We start from the raw sequence: 21,364 nt of genomic DNA, 5'->3' as shown, positions 1-21,364 counted from the left end.
TCGCATAGGGTCAAAAAAATCGGATTTGATGCGCTTTCGCCTGCAGTGTGTCTCGTGGTTTAACGTGATGTGAATAATTAGTAATTTGGACATTACTTGTGTTAGTGTAATTATATTGAATAATTTAGTTATGTTAATGAACACATTCCAGTCGTGACTAAGACAGTTGCTAAATTTGGCTAAATATAAACCCCAGAGGTGGTACTCACTGCAGAGCTGTTCGTGTCCTGGAAGAGCTTAATGCTTAATGCTAATATTACCCTTACCAAAATAACTTTGGCTTTAAATCTTCATCGGTATACTTAGTACGTTTCTTCAGCTTCATTTCGCCAGCAGAGGGCGCCAATGTACTGAGAAGTGTAGCCTGCTCACCGTGCGGAACCTTTCCTGTGTGTTTTTGTTTGCACTCGTTTGGCTCGAACGGGACTCTCTCATATACTTCCGGGCCGGAGGTCACAGTTCACACGTGAAACCGGAGTTAACGTGGAGTGGATTACAACTGGTTTAATTTAAGGTAGTACGACTTGTGCTTTGTATTTCTCCCGAACATTTCATATAAACATGCAGGTTTATGAAAGACGCTGGTCGCAGCGGGCAGTGTTTGCTCCTACAGGCTGACAGACAGATGTTTTCAACAAAGGCAAATTCCGCTCACAGAGCAAACCTGTCGCCCTGTGAAGTATCTGAGTCAATAAAGAAGTATCCCAATAGATAAAGGCAGGGGTTGTCTTTGTAGTGTCGTGTTTTGAGGGGATATTTTCCATATCTAAGACAAACTGGGTCCTTCTCATGTTTTCATATCTGATATTGTGGTTCTGTTAATATTAGAGCCAAAATGTGTATTAGTGTCCTCTCGAGTTTTCCCAACATGGATTTTGAAACAGCACGAGGATTTATAAATATCTTTGTGTATCTAGATAAAGTGTGTGGTAGGGGTCTGAGATGAACTGTGGAGGAAGATGAAGAGCTGAGGAAGCCAGCTCTAGGTGTCTGGGAGCTTTGTGTGTGTGTGTGTGTGTGTGTGTGTGTGTGTGTGTGTTGATACTTGGAGTACAGTCAGCTATTCCTGCGTGTATTAAGTCTGTTTAATTTGTGAAAATATGCTTAAGTAAAAAGTGTAAACAATGACAAGAGGTGAAATTTAATTAAATTGACTGAAAATCTGTGGTTCAGTAGAGGAAAAAAATACATGTTTATTTGAATTTTATATCATTTTATACCTTCTTTTCCACTAAAATTCATCCCAGAAACAAATATTTCCTTTAAAAGTTAATGCATGATGCATAATGAAGGTGATAAATATCAAGTCTTTTGATATGAAATTTGGCTGAAAGCTTTAGTTATGTGGGGATGCTCGAATAAAAACAAAGGGTCAACTAATATATTATAGATTCCTTATATTGTGGGAGAAAATTATGCCATGTCATAACTGTCCTAAGTATCATGAAAAAGCAAAAGAGTTGTACATACATGTCATATAACTGAAAAATCAAATCAAAATGTTGCCAATTTTCATATTAATTCATTTTTATTTGTCAAGTTGATGACGCCTGTCCATACCTATAAATTGAGTGGAATCTGTTCTCTGTCCACAGATTCCAGTCAAACTGCATGTGAGTATAGGAGGCAGTGTGTTTAGTAGACAGGATGGATGGGAAAGTTAAGAAGCAGAAGCCACATCAGCAGAAGCACAGTGGCCCAAAGGCAGAGAAGAAGAAGCTAAAGAAACAAAATGGCTCAACAGAGGAGGATGAACGCAAACGCAACCCCAAAGCATTTGCAGTTCAGTCTGCTGTCCGCATGGCCAAAACCTTCCACAGGTCAGTGTTGATTATGCATTACATAATAAGATGAGTCAAGTTCATGTCTTCAGACTGTGTTGGTGTTTATTTTTGTTTGTTCCTCAAAAAGGGCCCAGGACATAAAAACCAAAAAACACCACGTGCCTGTTGTAGACCGGACTCCCCTGGAGCCGCCTCCAATTGTGATTGTCGTTGTTGGCCCCCCTAAGGTCGGGAAAAGCACCCTGATCCGCTGCCTGATCAAAAACTTCACCCGGCAGAAGCTCACAGACATATGTGGACCTGTAACTATCGTTTCTGGTGAGCTCGAACACTAAGCTCTGTGGATTAGTGTGACACTTGGTCACTACAGACACACACAGACACACACTGATACAGGAAAAATAATGGCAACAATGTCTCGGTGTGCTGAAGCACAGAGTTCCTTTCACTGGAACTAGGAGGCCGAGCCCAACTCCCGAAACACAGTCCCCCCTCCACCAAACTTTACACCTGACACGCAGTCAGATAAGTACTGAACACACCTCCACTGCTAGAGTCCAGCGATGGTGTGCTGTGCAGCACTGCATCCACTGAAAGTGTAATCAAGGCTTTAGCACAACCTTCATTAAAACTTCAGCAAAAGGACTTAAAAGAGGTTTGTGCCTTGGTGAAACAATAAATACGCAGCCATAAAAATATTTAAATACACAGTAATAAATCTTTTTGTATGTATCCATAATGTTACTTTATTTATTTGCATGTGTGCGTTTATGTTAATTGGTTATTTTATGTCGCTCCAGGCAAGAAGCGTCGGCTGACTTTCATGGAGTGTAACAATGACATAAACTCAATGATCGACCTTGCAAAGGTGGCTGACCTGGTAAGTGTTTCTAAAGAGTAAACTGATACGTTAAATCTGCCTTTATTGGGTGAGAAAAACATGCATGTCATAACTCTGGAACAAATGGGGGGTCGGCCGTGGCTGAAGAGGTCGATCAGCTCATTTATTAATCGGGAAACTGGTGTTTCACTCCTGTGACGTTTAAATCTGCACACCAAAGATAATGAATCCAGTATTAGTTTCAATAGTGACTAATATGAAAAACCATGTGGCTCAATAAATAAATACAATATCACTGAACAAAAGGTAACCTCTGCAAAACGAAGAGCTCAATAAATTAAATTCTAAATATGATTCAATAAACAGCTTAAATCTAAAACAGATGGACATGCTGTGATGTGAGATGTTCTGTCCTTGTGTTAGCAGTGCTGTCATAGATGGTAAGGAGAGTGCTGAGCTACAGCTGTGGTCAGACGTTTACATATACTCATGAGCATTAATGTTGTCGTCATTCTGGGCTTTTAAATATTTCTTGAAGTGTTCTTTTTCCGGGGTGTGGAAATGACTGGAATAATTGTACAGCATACATTTCATTTTAGATTGTTTCTGATCTACACGGGCTCATATACAGCTATCAGTGGTATTGGTACATTGCACCAAGTGGATAGAATAATGAAGGCAAACAACATCCCGATTCTTTAACTTCACAGCAAATCAAAAACTAGACGCGCATCAGAACTAGTTTTGAAATGGAAAGCATGCTAACACAGAGCTTCTGGAATATCCTTCTCAAAGCTCCAACCTCTACCCTAAGGAGGATTTGTGGGCTCTGGTTAAAAGCTAGGTCCATGCTAGGAAAAAGGTTTTGGTTGAGGTATAGTTACGGGACATTTAACCAAATATTAGTGGGGTCTATGCATGTTTTTGGCCCTTTGTGGGTTGGAGACAATGCAACATAAATTCAAACTTGTGCACCAAATTTATAAAATAACAGTTCAAAGAAGTTATTAAAAGCCCAAAATGAGCTGGACATTCATGCCCATGATGAGTGCACATAGACTTCTGACTGGAACTGTTTGTGTCCGGTAAAATTGTAAAATGAATAAAACAATACAAATGCATTGCTTCCTTTTGTCTCCAGGTTTTGATGCTGATTGATGCCAGCTTTGGCTTTGAGATGGAGACATTTGAGTTTCTCAATATCTGTCAAGTACACGGTTTCCCTCGTATCATGGGTGTGCTGACTCATCTGGATGCATTCAAGAACAACAAGACTCTGAGAAAGACAAAGAAAAACCTCAAACATCGCTTCTGGACTGAGGTGTACCAGGTAAACTGGTATATTGTATATTTGTACATTTTATATATATATTTTTTCCCTCTGTTAATACTGTCCATATGTATATAGTGCTGCAGAACTGTGCCCCCCCCCCAGCATGTTTGCACTGAGTAGGAGATGCTCTGTATCTCATTGTACAACCGTATAGTGACAATAAAGGCATTCTATTCTATTCTATTCTAAACCCACATCTGTACTCCTGGAAAAAAGTTGCAAATTGACGTAAAACCTTGTATGTCTGTGATAACATTGTGACCTGTTATACCTCAACCACCAGGGGGCCAAGCTCTTTTATCTGTCTGGCATGGTGTATGGTGAGTATCAGAACCAGGAGGTGAAGAACCTCGGCCGCTTTATCTCCGTTATGAAGTTTCGTCCTCTGGTGTGGCAGACATCCCACCCCTACGTCCTGGCTGATCGGTGAGTGCTAACGACGGCTACGTGCTGTGGGAGGTTAATGGAGAAATATGAAAACAAACATTTTAGAGACAGACGGCTTCAGTCTTGACTGTTCAGTTGTCTGTAGCTTTCTTAATGCTCAGCCTAAAGTTGTGTTTGTGCCAGTAAAAATACAACATGATTGCATTAAGATGGAGGTGTACATTTTCATTTACAAGGTGCTGAAGTATCATTCAGTCTAATGTTAACGACAAGCTTTCTGCAGAGGAGGTGATCTGGTGAGACACCTCCCACATATTATCAGAGAACAGGGGTTACAAGAGTAACGTTTTCTCAGTGTTTTACTCTGCAGATACGCACACTCCCAGTTTGCCAGATAAGCTAATCTGAAATACTGACTGTTAATGTAGGTGGGCAGCTGGAATATGTCTGACGTGTTTCACTGATGCAAGAGTAAACAACAGCATCATCTTCATCTTTCATCAACTTAGAAATTCCAATGGTAGCTGAGAAACTGCCTGTAATACCAGGGATGAATCCCACAGAGAGCTGTTAGCCTCCTTTGACAAAATAACAGACTAGAAGGTGTCGACTCACACGGCGTGCTGAAATGGGTCCTTTCCGTGCTTAGAGAGCACTGAACTGCATTTCGCATTTAAAAAGGTGCACACAGAGCCTGGCTACTGCTCTGCTGGAGGATGCAGTGGGGCTTCCTGCTCTCTCACAAGAAGTAAAGCAGTCACTGACCGTCCTCTCAGGCAGACAGTTCACCAAACCTGGCCCTGTGCCCCGAGCAGTGTGCAGCTGTGGTTCACGAGGTAGAACAGTTTGTAGGCTAATCGGTCACCGGATTAACCAATGCTTATAGTCCACCAGTACCTACTCAGGTCATTTTCAGTTACGATCAAGCGCCACCTAATGTGGATGGTATTGTTAAAACAAAGCAGCAAAGAGTCCCATGATGTCATTTGTATGCGACATGCATGCCACAACAAAGGATGGCGTTGAGGCGATGATATACCAGCTGCTCAGTGCGTAGCTTTTTGTTGGACCACAGTGTTTTTTAATCCTGTCTGGTCACCTTTGCAGTCAGAGTTATGATCTGAATGCTGCTGTGCTAAACACAGTTTGCTTTTCCCTGATGTGCTCTGTGGGCTCCTTTTGTTCATGTGCTTCTTTTATCTGTTTATTTAATATTTTTTATTAGTGTTGCTTCAGGTATTACATTATATGTAATATAGTAAACTATGACAATGTGTAAGCTGACAGGCAGGAGGGGACAAAAGGGGGGCGTGTAATAAGAAATGCACAATGTATCGTCAACTGCTGCACCTGTGAGGAAAAAAACAAAGGGAAGGAAACAAAGGAAGGAAAGGCAGCAGCCTCTGTTCAGAAAAAAACAAAACTAGTTTATTTAAATAATAAAAACCCCACAATGGTGGGGAGGGAAACAAAGAGAAACTGGCTTCTTTTTTCCACTATAACTGTGTTTACAGAACGTTCCTATGTTCATCTGTCTGACACACTCGACCAAACCACAGATACAAAATTAAACAAAAAGTAAGTTAAAAATCAAAATGTTTCTTCCAGCAAACATAAAAAAATCTCCTACATAAAGTTAAGTCTTTTGTGCGACGCCTCAAATAAATAAATAATCCAAGAAGTAGCTACACTAATACTGAAACAAACAAGAGAAGAAGGTAAAATATTCCCTCCAAACAAAACTTATAAATTCTAAATGCGTAAATCCACAATACACACAAACCTAAACCTCACACCCCCCAAGACCCTCACAGCTTTGAAAACAGACGGTTCGAAGCGAGCGTGTCATGGTTCAGAAGGTTATTAAGAAGGTTACTATGTTAGTTTTTCAAAGATGACATTTAGTGTGTTTAGATGTTTAAACAGATGTTTCTTTAAGGAACTGTTTTGGGGGTTTTGTGAACTCAGTCTTTGCTCTTGTCTTACTCTAGATGTTATCAGGGACTGTAACATCTAGTCCTTTTAACTGAATCTTGTCTTACTCTCCTCAGTATTGAGGACTTGACAGACCCCGAGAGGCTCAGAACAGACCCCAAGTGTGATCGGACTGTGTCCTTGTATGGCTACCTCAGAGGGACACATTTGAAAAACAAAGGCCAGGTCCATATACCAGGTACAAAGACAGACAGCTTTACAGCAGACTGACAGTATGAAACAAAGTCATGAAAACACTGCAGTGATGTGCTGTGTGTCGTCCCGTCTGTAGGTGTAGGAGACTTTCAGATGTCAGATGTCAACTTCCTGCCAGACCCGTGTCCACTGCCTGGTACTCAGAAAAAGAGGGCCTTGAACGAGAAGGAGCGTCTGCTCTACGCGCCCATGGCCGGGGTCGGAGGGGTCGTGTACGACAAAGACGCCGTTTACATCGACCTCCCAGCCAACCACGTCAAACAGCTGCAGGTATTCCTGAGATGGCAGTGTGTAGTTTGCATCTAAACGGTGTGAAGTGCATTTGTAAAATGTTGGCCCAGCCTTTCAAGGGTTGAAGTAATGGTTTGGATCCTGTTACAGGAGGAAGTGCGGCCTACCACAGAGCTGGTCCAGTCCCTCATAGAAACACATGTCACTCTAGACGCCAAGATGGCTGCCAGTAAGGTCTCTCTCTTCAGTGGCTCTGCTGGCCTGGACCCCACAGACATCAGCGAGCAGAGTGGGTAAGACATCACAAAGCTCTCCATCTTTCACAACGACGGCTGTGAGTGTAGTTGGAGCTACAGCAGTAGTAAAAGCTACGCGAAGCCACCATAATGTTACCCTTTGGTTTTATGACTGCATGTCCTGCTGGCTCAAAATGTTTCTTTGGAGTCAAACATGATGCAGTGTGGGCCAGAGCTATCAGCTAGCACAAAGCAACAGACGCATGTTTGAAAAACTGTATTACAGATACTTGTCCTGTTTGTGTGTTAGAGTGCAGGAGGGACTTCGAGAGATACATGTCTGGGATCCACACACACAAACACAGAGGAGGAAGGTGGTCTTCACTGGGGACGAGGAGGAGGAGAATGATGTTAGTGGGTCCAGCAGTGATGAGGATGATGATGGCAGTGACAGTGACCAGGAGAACCAGGAAGAGGATGATGATTTGTCCACATTTCTCAAAGAGGCGAGAGCTAAATCTGAAAAAGCCACCAGAGGCAGCACTCCCCCAGTAAAGAAACCGAAGCTGGAGGAGATGAAAGGAGAGAAGGAGGTGGTCACAGAGGCACCGGCGTTTGCAGACAGCGAGGACGAGCTGGAGAAGAGCGAGGCGGACAGCGAAGGAGAAGGCGAGGCCGAGAGAGCCGGAGACTCTGGGCACTGTTCTAAAGAGTCGGAGGAAGACAGTGAGGAGGAGGAGGAGGATGGAGATGATGAGTCGATGGAAGAGGAGATTGGTGCTGATGACAGTGATGAAGAAGAGGAGCAGGGTAAGTACCGCACGACTCATTCAGGTTTATTTAGATTTAGTTTATGTTCAATTTTATGCTAAAAAACAAACTATTTTCCTTCCTGATTCCTCGTTGTGATCTGTCTGTAGGGACGTTAAAGTGGAAGGAGGGCCTGCAACAGAAAGCATCAGCAGCATTTCTACGGCATCAGGAAGCTGCCCCCAACCTGAGAAAGCTGGTTTATGGTTCAGGTATTCTGATCGTCTTGTTTCATCAATAACTTTGTTTGTTTGTTTGTTTGTTCTATACCTGTCATACACAAACTGACACTTCACTGGACAATTACAGTTCAGTTTGTTCCCCAAAGATATTTCAACCGGAGCCTGAAGCTGCCTGAGTTTTATTTGAGGTTTTACAGAGACTGTTTATTGCTGTGAGTAGGATCTTTGAGAAATGCAGAAAAGAACAAAGCACACATTAATTCATGTAGGACAGTAACTACATTCACTTGCAGATGGATCAGGATGTGGTAGCAGTAATGTGTTCGTTTACACGTGCTGTAGTTAAGTCATTATACTTGTGTGTAATGGAAAAAGCCCTACTGTGGACGTCTCCTGCACTGAGCTGTTTCTGTTTCTGTGTTGTTTCTATCAGTAGATCACTCACTTCCTAACCCAGTCTGCCTGTTTCTGGTAGATTGCATTCTTCATTATTCCTCATCTGTGTCTCGTGTCATATTTGTTTATTGTTAGTCACCAGCAAAACTTTCCACTAACATTTTCAGAGGGTTTGTTTGTTTGTTTGTTTGTTTGTTTGTTGACGTAATTGCCCTGCTTGGCAAATCTGGGCCGTAGTCTATTGAAGGATTCAAGATGATCTTAAGTATAACATTATTTTATTCTACTGACATGTTCTTGAATACCTTTGGCATCAACATGGCATACTTTAAATTACTAACGTCTAATATGAGTTAGATAAACACCTCAGCTCTGTGCTTTATGTATAAAGGACATCAGCACTCAGCACACTGTACCTGGCGTGTTTAAGCATATCAGTGAAACATTTGTTACCATAGTGATGTAAAGAAATCATTTTAAATACATGTGCTGATGTAATTAAAGTGGTACAAGAGTGAATGAGGCCAGTTTAAATCCAAAGCTTCCTGATTACTGATACTGATGCTTAAACTCAGACTGTAGCTTTTAATATGGTTATTAGTCAGAGTTCCTAATCAACAGTTTTGGATACTGAGTTTTGGAGACCGATTAAGCTGATGACACTTGTCTAGCTTTCTCATTAAATTATTTTTAATGAAAATTAATATCTAATCATTTGATGTCAGGTTCAAACACAGTTCCCTGAATACAGTGTTGGCATTAATTACTGTTGGCATTGGCCTTGTGAAGCATGGTGATATTGACAGTAGGTCATCAGTCCTCCATAACTACTCAGAAGTGAGTGATATGTTTACATCACATACGTCAGGATGTAAGTTTTTCTTGTCAAGCTCTGGTGATCCTTGTTTTGCAGTGGTGGAGGCAGAAGATTCTGAGGAGGAGGAAGAGGAGGAGCTTGGCGGACTGTTTCGAGTTAATCGCCCTCAGAAAAGCAAAAGAGTTCAGGCCAACGCTTTAGACTGCTCCCATTTCAACCCCGACATTTCCCACAACTGGGATTTAGAAGAGGTCCAGTATTTTCTAACAGAACTCGGACTCGAGAACAGCTGATGTTGTGCAGAATATTAGAATAAGTCGGTCTGTTTTCTTTTTCAGATGTTGAACTCGATCAGGGATTGTTTTGTGACGGGCCAATGGGAGGAAGGCCAGGATGCTGCAACGCTGCTCAAAGAAGACGGTAAGAGTCCAGAGGGAGGAGCGTTTTGTTCGCTGTATTCAGAGTTGGTCAAAAACACCTCAGTTCAATTATGAGCAGTAGTAATGTGACAGTGACTGATTACAACGACTTTCAGCTAAGAATATATTTGTCACCATGCATCATAAGTACTCTGTTTTCTTATATGTAGAGGAGCTCTACGGTGACTTTGAAGATCTGGAAACGGGAAAAGTTCACAAAGGCGTGACTGGGGAGCAAGATCAGGCCGAGGTACGTGACTCAGAATACAGCTTGGTGTCAATGTGATGGATGGGAATGAAAAATAATCAGCAACAGTTACTTACTGAGTGGAGGGGGGGCGGGGGTGCACATATCTACAAACCCATCCCCAAAATGTAACAACGGTTATTTGCCACGTGCACTTTTTTTTTACCATTAGAAAAGTGAAAGTGATGAAGCTGACGATGAAGACCAACAGGTGAAGATGGATGATGAGGAGGTGCAGAAGAACAAGCGCCTTGAAAAGAAACGCAGACTGAAGGAGCGCTTCGATACAGAGTACGATGATGGTGACGCCACGTACTTTGACGATCTGAAGGAGGAGATGCAGAAGCAGGCTGAGGTAGACTGTCCATCAATCTGACGTTCATATTTAAGAATCCATTTGTTTATGTCTCATCTTCATCCACTGTTTGTTCAGCTGAACAGAGCTGAGTTTGAAGACATGGACGATGAGTCGAGGGTGCAGTATGAAGGCTTCCGGCCAGGAATGTACGTCCGATTAGAAATTTCCTCCTTACCCTGTGAGTTTGTAACGAACTTTGACCCACATTACCCCATCATCATCGGAGGCCTGGGAACCAGTGAAGGCAATGTAGGATACCTGCAGGTATGTGCTACATTTGCACTTTATAAAGTTTCTGTGCACTTAATAAAATAATGATAGAATGATTAAAAATCCATAAATTTTATGCTCACATCAGTTTTGACACGTTGACATCTTAAAATATTTTCTTGAGCACAAAACAACTGAAAACATGTAAACAAAGCAGACCCTAAACTCTAAGTTTGACATATATATTTTATACTTTCATGGATTGTATGTCGTTTTGGTGTGTTTGTCTAATAACTCAGAGGTCAGAATTTGTAACACTCTAAATGTTCGATGTTTACATCCAGGATGGAGATAAATGGGTGTCTTAAAAATTGTTCCAACAAAAAAGAAAACAAAAAGAAATCTGAGCAGTCGCACAAGTGATTGGGTTGGTGGATCGGTATCCTGGGTGATCCCGTCCTTTCCTTTCCACTCAGATTCTTCACTTGTGAAAAGGGAAGAACTCTTTTATCAGGAAGAGACCTCAGATAAAATAAGAGGAAAAACAGGGAACATAAAGAGAACAAAAGTTCTTGCTGTGTAATGTATAAAATAAAAATGTGGGGAGTAAAAAAAAAATACTCAAGTACACATACCTGAAAATTCTACTTAAGTGCACTAATGAAGTATTTGTACTTTGTTACTTCCCACATCTGAAAATAACATTATAAAGATACAGTGTTCCAATAATAGTTAAATAAAATGTTGTACTCTGTGCATTTCAGATGCGACTGAAAAAACACCGCTGGTATGAGCGTATCCTGAAGACACGGGACCCCCTGATCCTGTCCTTGGGTTGGCGTCGCTTCCAGACCATCCCTCTCTATCATATTGAGGATCACAATGGACGCCACCGCCTGCTTAAATACACACCGCAACACATGCACTGTGGAGCCTCAATCTGGGGTGAGCTGCATTCAGAGCATGACTGTGATTTACACGCAGATTTCACTCATATATGAGTAGATATGAGCATATCTAAACTACACTGTGCACTGTGAATGGCTTCACATAATAACTTCATTCAGGTTTCCAATGACAGTAAGACTTTAGAAAGTATAAGCACATACCTAACACCAATTCCAAAAAAGTTTGGATGCTCCGTACAGTTTAAATTCAAACAACATCCAGTGATTTGCAAACATGTTTACCTCGTGTCTCTACAGTGCTAAACGTCTGCTAAACATGGCCTGATATTTGTCTTAAAGTGGTTCATTTTCTCAGGTTGAACATGTGATATGTTGAGAATAAAATGTGGGTTTATGACTTTTGCACATCATTGCGGTTTTTGAACCTGGGGTTGTGCCCATCTCCCTGTGGTAGCTTACAATAACTAACACTGAACAAGAACAACACTGAACGTTTGTGTTGTAGTATAGCTCTGTGATCTTTTAATGTGAGTTACACAGGTGCATCTTAGTATGTGTCAAAGTTTACGTCTCTGCGACGTTTACATTGACGTAATAAATGACAGACTCTCAGATTGTAATTAAAACCTTTATTCTGTCTCCCTTTGTTTCTCTGAAGGTCCCATCACTCCACAGGGCACCGGCTTTCTGGCTGTTCAGTCAGTATCAGGAGTTAAAGTGAGTGTTTACCTGGAGACAGAGGATTGTTAGTGTACTTTTGTAAGGTGGCATCATGTCTGGTCATGTAATTCTTTTAATGTAAATTACTCTCATTGCATCTCAAAGTCCTGTTTTGTTTTTCTGTGTAGGCTAATTTCCGCATTGCAGCCACAGGAGTCGTCCTGGACCTGGATAAATCAGTCACTATTGTGAAGAAGCTCAAACTAATTGGTTACCCTTATAAGATCTTCCAAAACACCTGCTTCATTAAGGTACACTACATCTGAAGCTCACTTTATGTCAGCATGTAAATAAACCAAAGAATATGAAGAGTTATGTAATAATTAACTAAAAACACTTAGAGAAACATCATTTACTGGGTCACCAAAGAGTCGATAAGGAAAGTCATACTTTTCCAAACAGTGAGTGGAAGCTCTTCACCCTTTACTCCGTGTGTAGCTGTAGAAGGAAGCATGTTCATGTTTGTGTTGTTCATTTAAAAGGCAGGAGATGAGGTGATTGTGTAATGGTAATGCTGCTTGTGTAGCGTGTGCTGATGGTTTCCTCCCTCTCTTCACAGGGCATGTTTAACACGGTGCTGGAGGTGGCTAAATTTGAAGGTGCTTCTATACGAACAGTGTCGGGGATCAGAGGTCAGATAAAGAAGGCGCTGTCGACTCCTCCAGGAGCTTTCAGAGCCACGTTTGAGGACCGCCTGCTTATGAGTGGTGAATGACTGTTTTTGCTGACTTTACTGTTAGTTTATAAATACAATGTGTTTCTGCAGATCTTACATTGTGTTAAGGCTTTAACTCGGTTAAAACTTCCTATAGGAAGGACAAAGAGTTGTTCCCAGTTCCTAGGAAATAAAAATAATCTGCAAAATCTCGTAAATTTATCACATCCAAATGATTAATTATTATTAACTTATGTTTCAGTGATGTGTGTCTACCACTCCGTGTCTCAGTGTCGCTGTTTGTTCTGCAGATATTGTGTTCCTGCGTTCCTGGTATCCAGTCAGTATTCCTCAGCTTTACAACCCCATCACCTCGCTGCTGCTGCCTGTTGGCCAGAAGGACATGTGGTCGGGCATGAGGACCGTGGGGCAGCTCAAACATGACCTGGGAGTCCGTAACAAGCCCAGCATTGACTCACTGTACAAGGTAGACTCAGCCTGATGACCACTCTAAAGTGCACAAGTGAAGCACAAATACAAACAAATGGGATCTGCTCCCTGAAACACTGAAACAGCAACCCTGTTTCCCAGGAAGTGTTGGGGTCACCGTATCACATTTAAATGAAGATGGAATCATTTAGAGGCTATATTTAACTGATAATAGTACAAAAAACAAACAAAGTATCAATGTTTAAAGTGATAACTGATGAAAAGTCTGTAACATTTAACAAGTTTCTCTTCTTTCTGTGCTTCAACATTTGATATGTTGTATTACCTCAGCCAAGCTAGATGAGTTATTCCTTGCACTGTTAATCCCACTGTATAGAATTCCAATGGTGGAGGAACAGCAAAGCTCATTAGGTAGTCCTCAATGAATATGAGTGGTATAGTGTCTACTTTGGGGTGGCTCATGTGGTTCATTCTGCATGGCAAGAAACTAACCCCAAGTTTCTTATCAGTTTATGAATGTGTGTGAATGTTAGATACAAAGCACTTACATAGAAAGAGCTTGTGTGAACGGGTGAATGAGACGAGTTATATAAAAGTGTTCAGAGTAGAAAAGCACTATATAAGAACCAGCCCATTTACCATTTACATCACTACAAACACCACGCAGATCTCTCACCCCTCACTCATGAATAAGATCCCAACATACTTAAACTGCTCCACTTGGGTTAGCACCTTCCTGTGCTAGTGTCAATCCACTCTTCCACCTGAGGACCATGGTCTCAGACTTGGAGGTGCTATTTCAGTGTGCCAATGTGCATTTGATTATTAAACCAGAAAATCAAACTAATAGAACTGTAATAAGATCTAAAAAGCTCAAACTGTCCTTTTAATGAAGAAAGCACAACATTTGTGATCAGATTCTATCAGTTTGTTGTTGAATTGTTTTGCATCACAGAAAAAGTAAAAAGGATTTTGGCACTTGTTCTTCAGAAATGTACATGTACTGAATGGTATCTATAGTATGCATACCTTTGCTCTTTAACTATTCGGTGATGTGTGACCCAGTACCAAATCCTGGCTGTATAGTGTTTGTCATTGTCATCATCTCTCCTGTCTTTTCATGTCTGTACCCTCACTGGTCATTATACACCTTCACTAACTGATATCCTGAAATACATTCCTTTACCTTCTAGCCAATAACCCGAGCCCCAAGGCACTTCAACCCACTCCACATCCCCAAGGAGCTCCAGAAGGCCCTCCCCTTTAAAAGCAAACCCAAACTACTGCAACCCAAAGGGAAGGTGCCCAGAGACCTCAAGAGAGCCAGTGTGATCCGCGAGCCCCACGAACGGAAGGTGAGCAAAACCTGACTTTACGGTATGAGTGCTGCAGCTCGTTAAGAATTTGTGGTCCCAACACAGTGAGTGACAGTCTTAGTGACAGTGGAGAGGAAAAACTTGCTTTGAACAGGAAACAGAACCGAGGTGAATGTGCAGGTTTTCATATATACTGAGAATATGCAGCTGCCAAACCAGAGAGAGCTGTGGTGCCAGATAAATCACTGATCTGACAGCGCTGAAATGTTGTAATTATTGACAGAAACTATGCAGCACAACACCCAGTTTGTTCAGGATGACCCTGTGCTAACTGATCAGTAAAACACTGCTTTGACTTTTCGTGTTGTGGTAGGTGGCGGAGCTGCTACGAGCTCTGAGCACAGTGCACCATCACAAGAAGAAGGTGGCCCAGAGAGCACATCATGCCAAACACAAAGAGTTCCTCCAGCAAAAGGAGAAAGACGAAGAAGCCAAGATGAAGAGAATGAAAGATGCACGAAAAAAACTGTACCGCATCATGGGCCAGAAGGATCAGAAGAAGCAAAGGTCGAGTCTAAAGGGGACGCCACAAGATGACTGACTGACTGTTTAGAGCCACGAGGACCTTATCCCATCCCTGCAGACTCACTGATCTTTGCTTAAATTAAAAAATGTATTTTTCTACATCTGAAAAGCCAAATGTACGGGGTACATAATAAAACAAAGATAATAACAGAAACTGCAGTATCTGAGCTGTTGTGCTCTTGGTGGAGCAATCTCTCATTCACTCTGTATGACACACAGTAACTTAACAAATGACAATATCAACAATAAGCTCTTTGTTTTTGTTTTCCTTATTGCTTCTCTTCAAAGCTTGGTAGATGACATGGACATTACTTCAGAAATTAAACAAGAACAAGATCTTAAACAAATGTCTTTTTCTGGGGTTGTTACAGTGAAATAAAAACTTACAGCTGAATTTTCATTTGAAATGTTGATTTTTAGTAAAAACCAAATCTCCGTAGTGCGACACAATTGTTACAGACTAAGTGGATGTTTAAAGCCTTTGGGCGTGCATTCGAAATGCAGTAGGTCTGCCCATCAGCGGAAAATATTAAAGCCAGAACTTATTTACAACATCAATGTTGGGCCTGTTCCGAAATTTGAACGCACATGTGTTTCATCTTCTTGAGTCATTAATCATAAATTTCTTAATTTGTAGAGGCACAAAAAATGTAAATTATTGTCTGCTTGAATATCAGTCTAGCTCTACTCATCATTGTTGAGTCATTTTTTTATTATCTGTTTGTGCTACTTTTTGAAGGAACATTTGGCTTGTTTATAATTTGCAAGAGGAAATGTATTTACATCCATCTAACAGTGCAGGAGAGGCAGCAGGTAGCTGTGTATCCTATCCAAAGATTCTTTACAATTTTACATTGAGAAACATTATTCTTAAAATATTTGACCCGTATAAAGTAGTATCTTTTTCGACTGTTTAAATAAGTCATGTCTTAAGTATGTTCCACATCGTTCACTTGTGAATCACAAAATTTAGAAAAACATGGCCCATTCATGACAACCTGAAAGGTTGGGCTTAAAATTATTAACCAATTAAAACAAAGAAAAAACAACATAGTGCACAAACTCTTGAGAGGGGAGCCATAATGTCACAGAGCACATGATGTGCATTATTGTGTTGGCATTAATAAATAACAACCTAATAAAGACGTGACACGCTTAATTTCCTATGAAGCATGAAGACGGAGCGATCTTTATCCAGAAGTGGAAATTATGCTTGTGGCCTAAATATCAAAAATCTTAGAGTGCCTGAGGCTGTTAGCTGTGTTGTTGAGCATTAAGCTTATTTACAGTGTGTCAGTAAAGGGTCACTTCCACTTCTGGCCCATGTGATCCCACACTGGAGTCATGGATTTGACACCTTAAGGTTTTGAAAGTGGGGATACGTGCTCCTGGTGAGCATCAGATTTCTGCTAACAGCTGGCATCTGAATTATAAATGTTTTTGGAAGTATGGCTGATGTATAATTTGACTTGTAAGGTACACACAATAAGAGCGAGAAGACAAGGGGATGGTTTACTACGAACTATAAAAACACAATCTTTAATCTTTGATCTTCCAAACAGATCTTTCTGTTCTGGTTTTAGAGTCTCTGTTTGAGTCGTACTTTGGGAATCACACAGTTGTGGTACTGGGAAGAAAAGGATAAGGTGTGAGAGACTACAGCATTAAACAAGCAATATGTTTTGGCTGCATCAGTAGATCTAATAAATAAACCTAAATAACGAGTTAACTGAAGTGCAGCTTTCATTTATATTTATTGCATGAACTGACCAGGAACTACAGTCAGCTTTGTACTGATACGCTAAAATTCTCTGAGTGCATTTGCTGTATATAACAGCCATTGTAGATCAGTAGTAATTGCTATTGTATAGTTTTTTGCTCATTTAAAATTTGTGCACTGTTTATTTATCTTCATTTTTCTAATATATCTCAGATTCACTTGCTGACCCTTGTGCTGCTGTAACTTGAGAATTTCCCCAGTGTGGGATCAACAAAGTCTGTGTCTATACAATTAGTAGGTCATTAGCAAGACTCTACAGAACTTGACTGCATGCTGCAGTGGCAACCCCTAACCCTACTCAACTAAATTTAAGTAAATTTAAGTGTGCTTCTAAAAGTACTTTTATTGCACCATGTTCATTCACTCATGAGCTGCTGTAACGTGGATCAAATGGCTGAACTGCCACCTCAGCATGCAGTCAAGTTCTAGAGTCTTGCTAATGACCTACTAATTGTATTCAGGTGTGTTGCAACAGGGACACGTGGAAAGGTTTCAGGACACCGGCCCTCGAGGACTGGAGTTTGAGACCCCTGACTTAAACATTGGTGACTTAGAACAGGGGTGGGCAATCTCAGTCCATGAGGGCCGGTGTCCCTGCAGGTTTTAGATCTCACCTTGGGTCAACACACCTGAATCACATGATTAGTTTGTTACCAGGCCTCTGGAGAACTTCAGGACATGTTGAGGAGCTAATTTAGCCATTTAAATCAGCTGTGTTGGTTCGAGGACACATCTAAAACCTGCAGGGACACCGGCCCTCGTGGACTGAGATTGCCCACCCCTGACTTAGAAGCTCAAAGTTTCACAACACTTTGTTTCCTTTTTCCATCAAACATTTCTTACAGCCAGCTGTGTTAATCAGTGCAATATGTGACTAATCTTTTATTCAATAACCGCAAAGTACACAAATACAAGATTAAATATTTTATTTATCAAAGATTAATGATTACACACAAAAGAACAACGTTTGTATGAAACATAACACAGGGTGTAAGAAAAACATTATAACATACTCAAAAATGCTTGATGAAAATCTGGCATACTTTCAAAGTATATTTGAATATATATTCAACATATATTTTAAAAGCATAATAAAACTTAGAAAAGTGTTCACAGAAGCAGTTTTAGAGAACTTACACACCTTTACGCTAAAGCAGGCCTCCTTCACTCTCTGATTGGTCAAAGCGAGAGCCTCTCTGAAACTGCTTCATTGATCAGTGTTTTTTCTCATTGGTAAAGGGTAGGGGCTCCTCTATTTTAAATTGCTTTATTGGTGGATCGAGAAGACGTCCCAAGTAAAATTTTATTTATACAGCACCTTTCAAGATAAAAATCACAAAGTGCTTCACAGAAGCTAAAAGAAAAAAACAAAAGTTAAACAAAACTAAGTTTAAAAAGATGAGATTTTAGCTGTTTTTTAAAAAATGACCACTGAGTCCACAGATCTGAGGCTCAAAGGGAGAGACTTCCACAGTCTCGGGGCCACAGTTACAAAACCTCTGTCGCCTTTTGTTTTCAGCCTCGTGTGCTGGACAACCAGCAAGCGCTGATCACATGACCTCAGGGACCTGCTGGGAATGTATGGATGTAAAAGTTCACTGATATATGTTGGTGCTTGTCCATGCAGAGCCCTGAATGTCAAAGTCATAATCTTAAAGGGGATCAGCAGGGGTGTGACATGGGAGTACTTGGAGGACTTGGTCAGAAGCTTTGCAGCAGCATTCTGAACAACTTGCAGATGCTCCAAAGAGGCTTTACATAAACAAGTAAACAAAGAATGACAATAATCCAGACGAGATTAAACAAATGCATGAATAACAATTTCCAATTCTGAGCTCAATACAATGGGACTCAGCTTAGTAATGTTTGTCAAGTGATAAAAACAGGAGCGGACCAGAGATTTAACATGAGCGTCCAAAGTCAGAGCTGAGTCAAAGGTTACACCAAGGTTCCTGATAGAAGTTTTGAAAAATGTAGCAAGTGGTCCCAGGTTTTCTATAACCCTAGGCACAAATCTTTTAGGAGCACAAACAAGGACTTCAGTCTTCTCCTCGTTTAGTTGAAGAAAATTATCAGCCATCCAACCTCTAATGGAGTCTATGCGCCTATGCAAAATCTGTAATTATGGAAACATCTTAGGGCTTAAAGGAGATATATAACTGAATATCATCTGCATAGCAGTGATAAGAAATGTCCTTAAAAGTGCTCAATAAGTGCTGAAGAGAGACTAAATACAACAAAAACAATAAAGGCCCCAAAACGGAACCTTGTGGCACACCATAGGCAAGAAACATAGAAGAGGAACTGTACTTAGAGGTAAAGGATCGTTCACGCAAATAGGATTCGAACCACTCCAAAAGCAGCCCCTGATATACCCACCCAGTGTCTCAGCCTATCTAGCAGAATATGATGGTCCACAGTGTCAGAGTCAGATAGAGTGTCATTTTTACCCCCACTGGCTGATGTGAGAAGACTTCTCTGGGATGCTCGCTCCTGTCACACTGAAGGAGCATGTGTAAGTCTGAATTTGATCCTGATTTTCTTTTTTCGGATTTAACAAGAACAACGGAAACGAATTAAAGCCTTCCAGCAGAGCATGCAGCCTCCAACTCCTCCATCCTCACTGCCCTCTGTTGTTACAAAAGCACAATTTCACACACACACACACACACACACACACACACACACACACACACACACACACAGGTCCCCAAAAACAGTTGTCTAAAAAGGTGGCATTTTTGTCAACAAAGTAAACTTTTTGATTTAAAATGACAGCAGTTTTAATTTCTAACTCAAACATCCTATTTATTTGGATTAGGCTTGTTTTTGTACATAATAACATCAGTTTGAAGTTCAGCATTCCAAACACAATCACATTTTTTAAAGAATATCTGGAATATACTTAATTTTTTTAAAAGAGTTTAAAAATCCAAGACAGGGGTTCTGCCTTTATTAGGCTTACTCATTGAAACATTTTTCTTAATGCGACATTTGTGTTTTCTCCAGATAAAATTGAGGATTAGTTTATTCATGTTCAAAAATCAGATTTTGGGAACATCAAGTTCAAGCACAATATAAATCTTTTGTAATTAAGGATCTGCCTAAAATAGTCATGTCCACCTGAAGTCACAAATCGAACCTCTGTTCAGCTGAATTACTTTGGGGGTTGACATTTTCAAATGATCATCAACAACACTGGACAGTTTTCATCATCTCCTGTCTCCAGTAGAGGAGTCAGCGAAATGTCACTGTGACAGGGGTGTGGTCTCTGGCTCTGCTGCAGTGGAGGGATGGTACGGTAAGCTCACGGGGTGGTGCCGGGAGGTTGGAGGGGATAGGTGAGAGGGATTGCAACTAATGAACGCTTTCCCACCTTTTAGTGTCTGGAGTCAGGAAGGAGCGGTGTGTGGTGTGGGAAGGAGCTGGAAAAGCTGGCTTCCCTGTTGAATACCAAGTGCTGAAGCAGTGGAGAATAAAAAGTGCTGTAACCAACAATCGAATGCTGTGTGGGTCCTGATCATTTCACAGTCACTAAACACTAAAATACAATATCATTGGTACTATTACTATACGTAGTTACTTTTAGGGCTGCTGTGATTAAATTTAGGGGGGCTTTAGCACCCCCAATAGGGTCTAAACTCGCAATTTCTCTGAATTATCTGGTCTTCACAGTAATATGTAGGTTACTTAGATGAGACTAACATTGTAAGTGACAGTAATATCCATCCATCTATCTTTTATGATTTAACAGAATAAAAACTTTACTGATCAAGACACGTAAGCAATGATCCATTAAATGTGTAAGAGACACACCTGTACCAAAACAACTGAAACATCAATCTGCACTTATTCACAAATATATATTTTACATTGGAGAATGTTGTTTAACAAGCTGCGGAACTGTGACCTAGCTCTGAGTTCACAGTTACACATACATGAATATAGCAACAGGGTCAACAGCAGACCATGTGAACTGGACACAAAGTTCACAACGAAAAAATGCGCTCTCACTCACACACACTATGCATACAAGCAGACACCTGTAGTACTCTGTGAGAAATGTACACGTCTGTAAAAGCGTAAAGACCAGCAGGAGACAAATAGGGAAGACTAAGGGTATATCAGAGTGCTCCTCAGTCACTCATTAACTAATTCTGTGAATTAGTGTAACTCAGAACTCTCAAACTCCAGTCCTCGAGGGCTGGTGTCCTGAAACTTTTCCATGTGACCCTGTTGCAACACACCTGAATACAATTAGCAGGTCATTAGCAAGAGTACAGAACTTGACTGCATGCTGGAGTGGCAACCCCTAACCCTACTCAACTAAGTTTAAGTAAATGTACTGAACTGCCACCTCAGCATGCAGTCAAGTTCTAGAGTCTTGCTAATGACCTACTAATTGTATTCAGCTGTGTTGCAACAGGGACTTGGAAAAGTTTCAGGACACCGGCCATCGAGGACTGGAGTTTGAGAGACCCCTGCTGTGAGCCACATCAGTAGTAATAG

General features: G+C 40.9%; 1 protein-coding gene across 1 annotated transcript; it reads left to right on the top strand.

Moving 5' to 3' along the window:
• Positions 1 to 374: 374 nt before the first annotated feature.
• bms1 (BMS1 ribosome biogenesis factor) lies at positions 375 to 15,469 on the top strand. The gene is made up of 23 exons (XM_005471232.3): positions 375 to 514; positions 1,596 to 1,820; positions 1,912 to 2,102; positions 2,585 to 2,664; positions 3,767 to 3,955; positions 4,242 to 4,384; positions 6,397 to 6,518; positions 6,612 to 6,805; positions 6,917 to 7,059; positions 7,313 to 7,812; positions 7,923 to 8,024; positions 9,304 to 9,458; positions 9,546 to 9,627; positions 9,797 to 9,876; positions 10,046 to 10,228; positions 10,307 to 10,495; positions 11,206 to 11,386; positions 12,008 to 12,066; positions 12,198 to 12,320; positions 12,629 to 12,776; positions 13,036 to 13,211; positions 14,368 to 14,529; positions 14,864 to 15,469. The coding sequence occupies exons 2-23, from the start codon at positions 1,648 to 1,650 to the stop codon at positions 15,089 to 15,091; spliced, it is 3,603 nt and encodes a 1,200-aa protein (XP_005471289.1). The 5' UTR covers positions 375 to 514; positions 1,596 to 1,647; the 3' UTR covers positions 15,092 to 15,469.
• Positions 15,470 to 21,364: the final 5,895 nt, after the last annotated feature.

This window comes from Oreochromis niloticus, linkage group LG8 (assembly GCF_001858045.2).
Source record: "Oreochromis niloticus isolate F11D_XX linkage group LG8, O_niloticus_UMD_NMBU, whole genome shotgun sequence".
Lineage (NCBI taxonomy): Eukaryota > Metazoa > Chordata > Actinopteri > Cichliformes > Cichlidae > Oreochromis > Oreochromis niloticus.
This window is presented reverse-complemented; position numbering and strand designations above follow the sequence as displayed.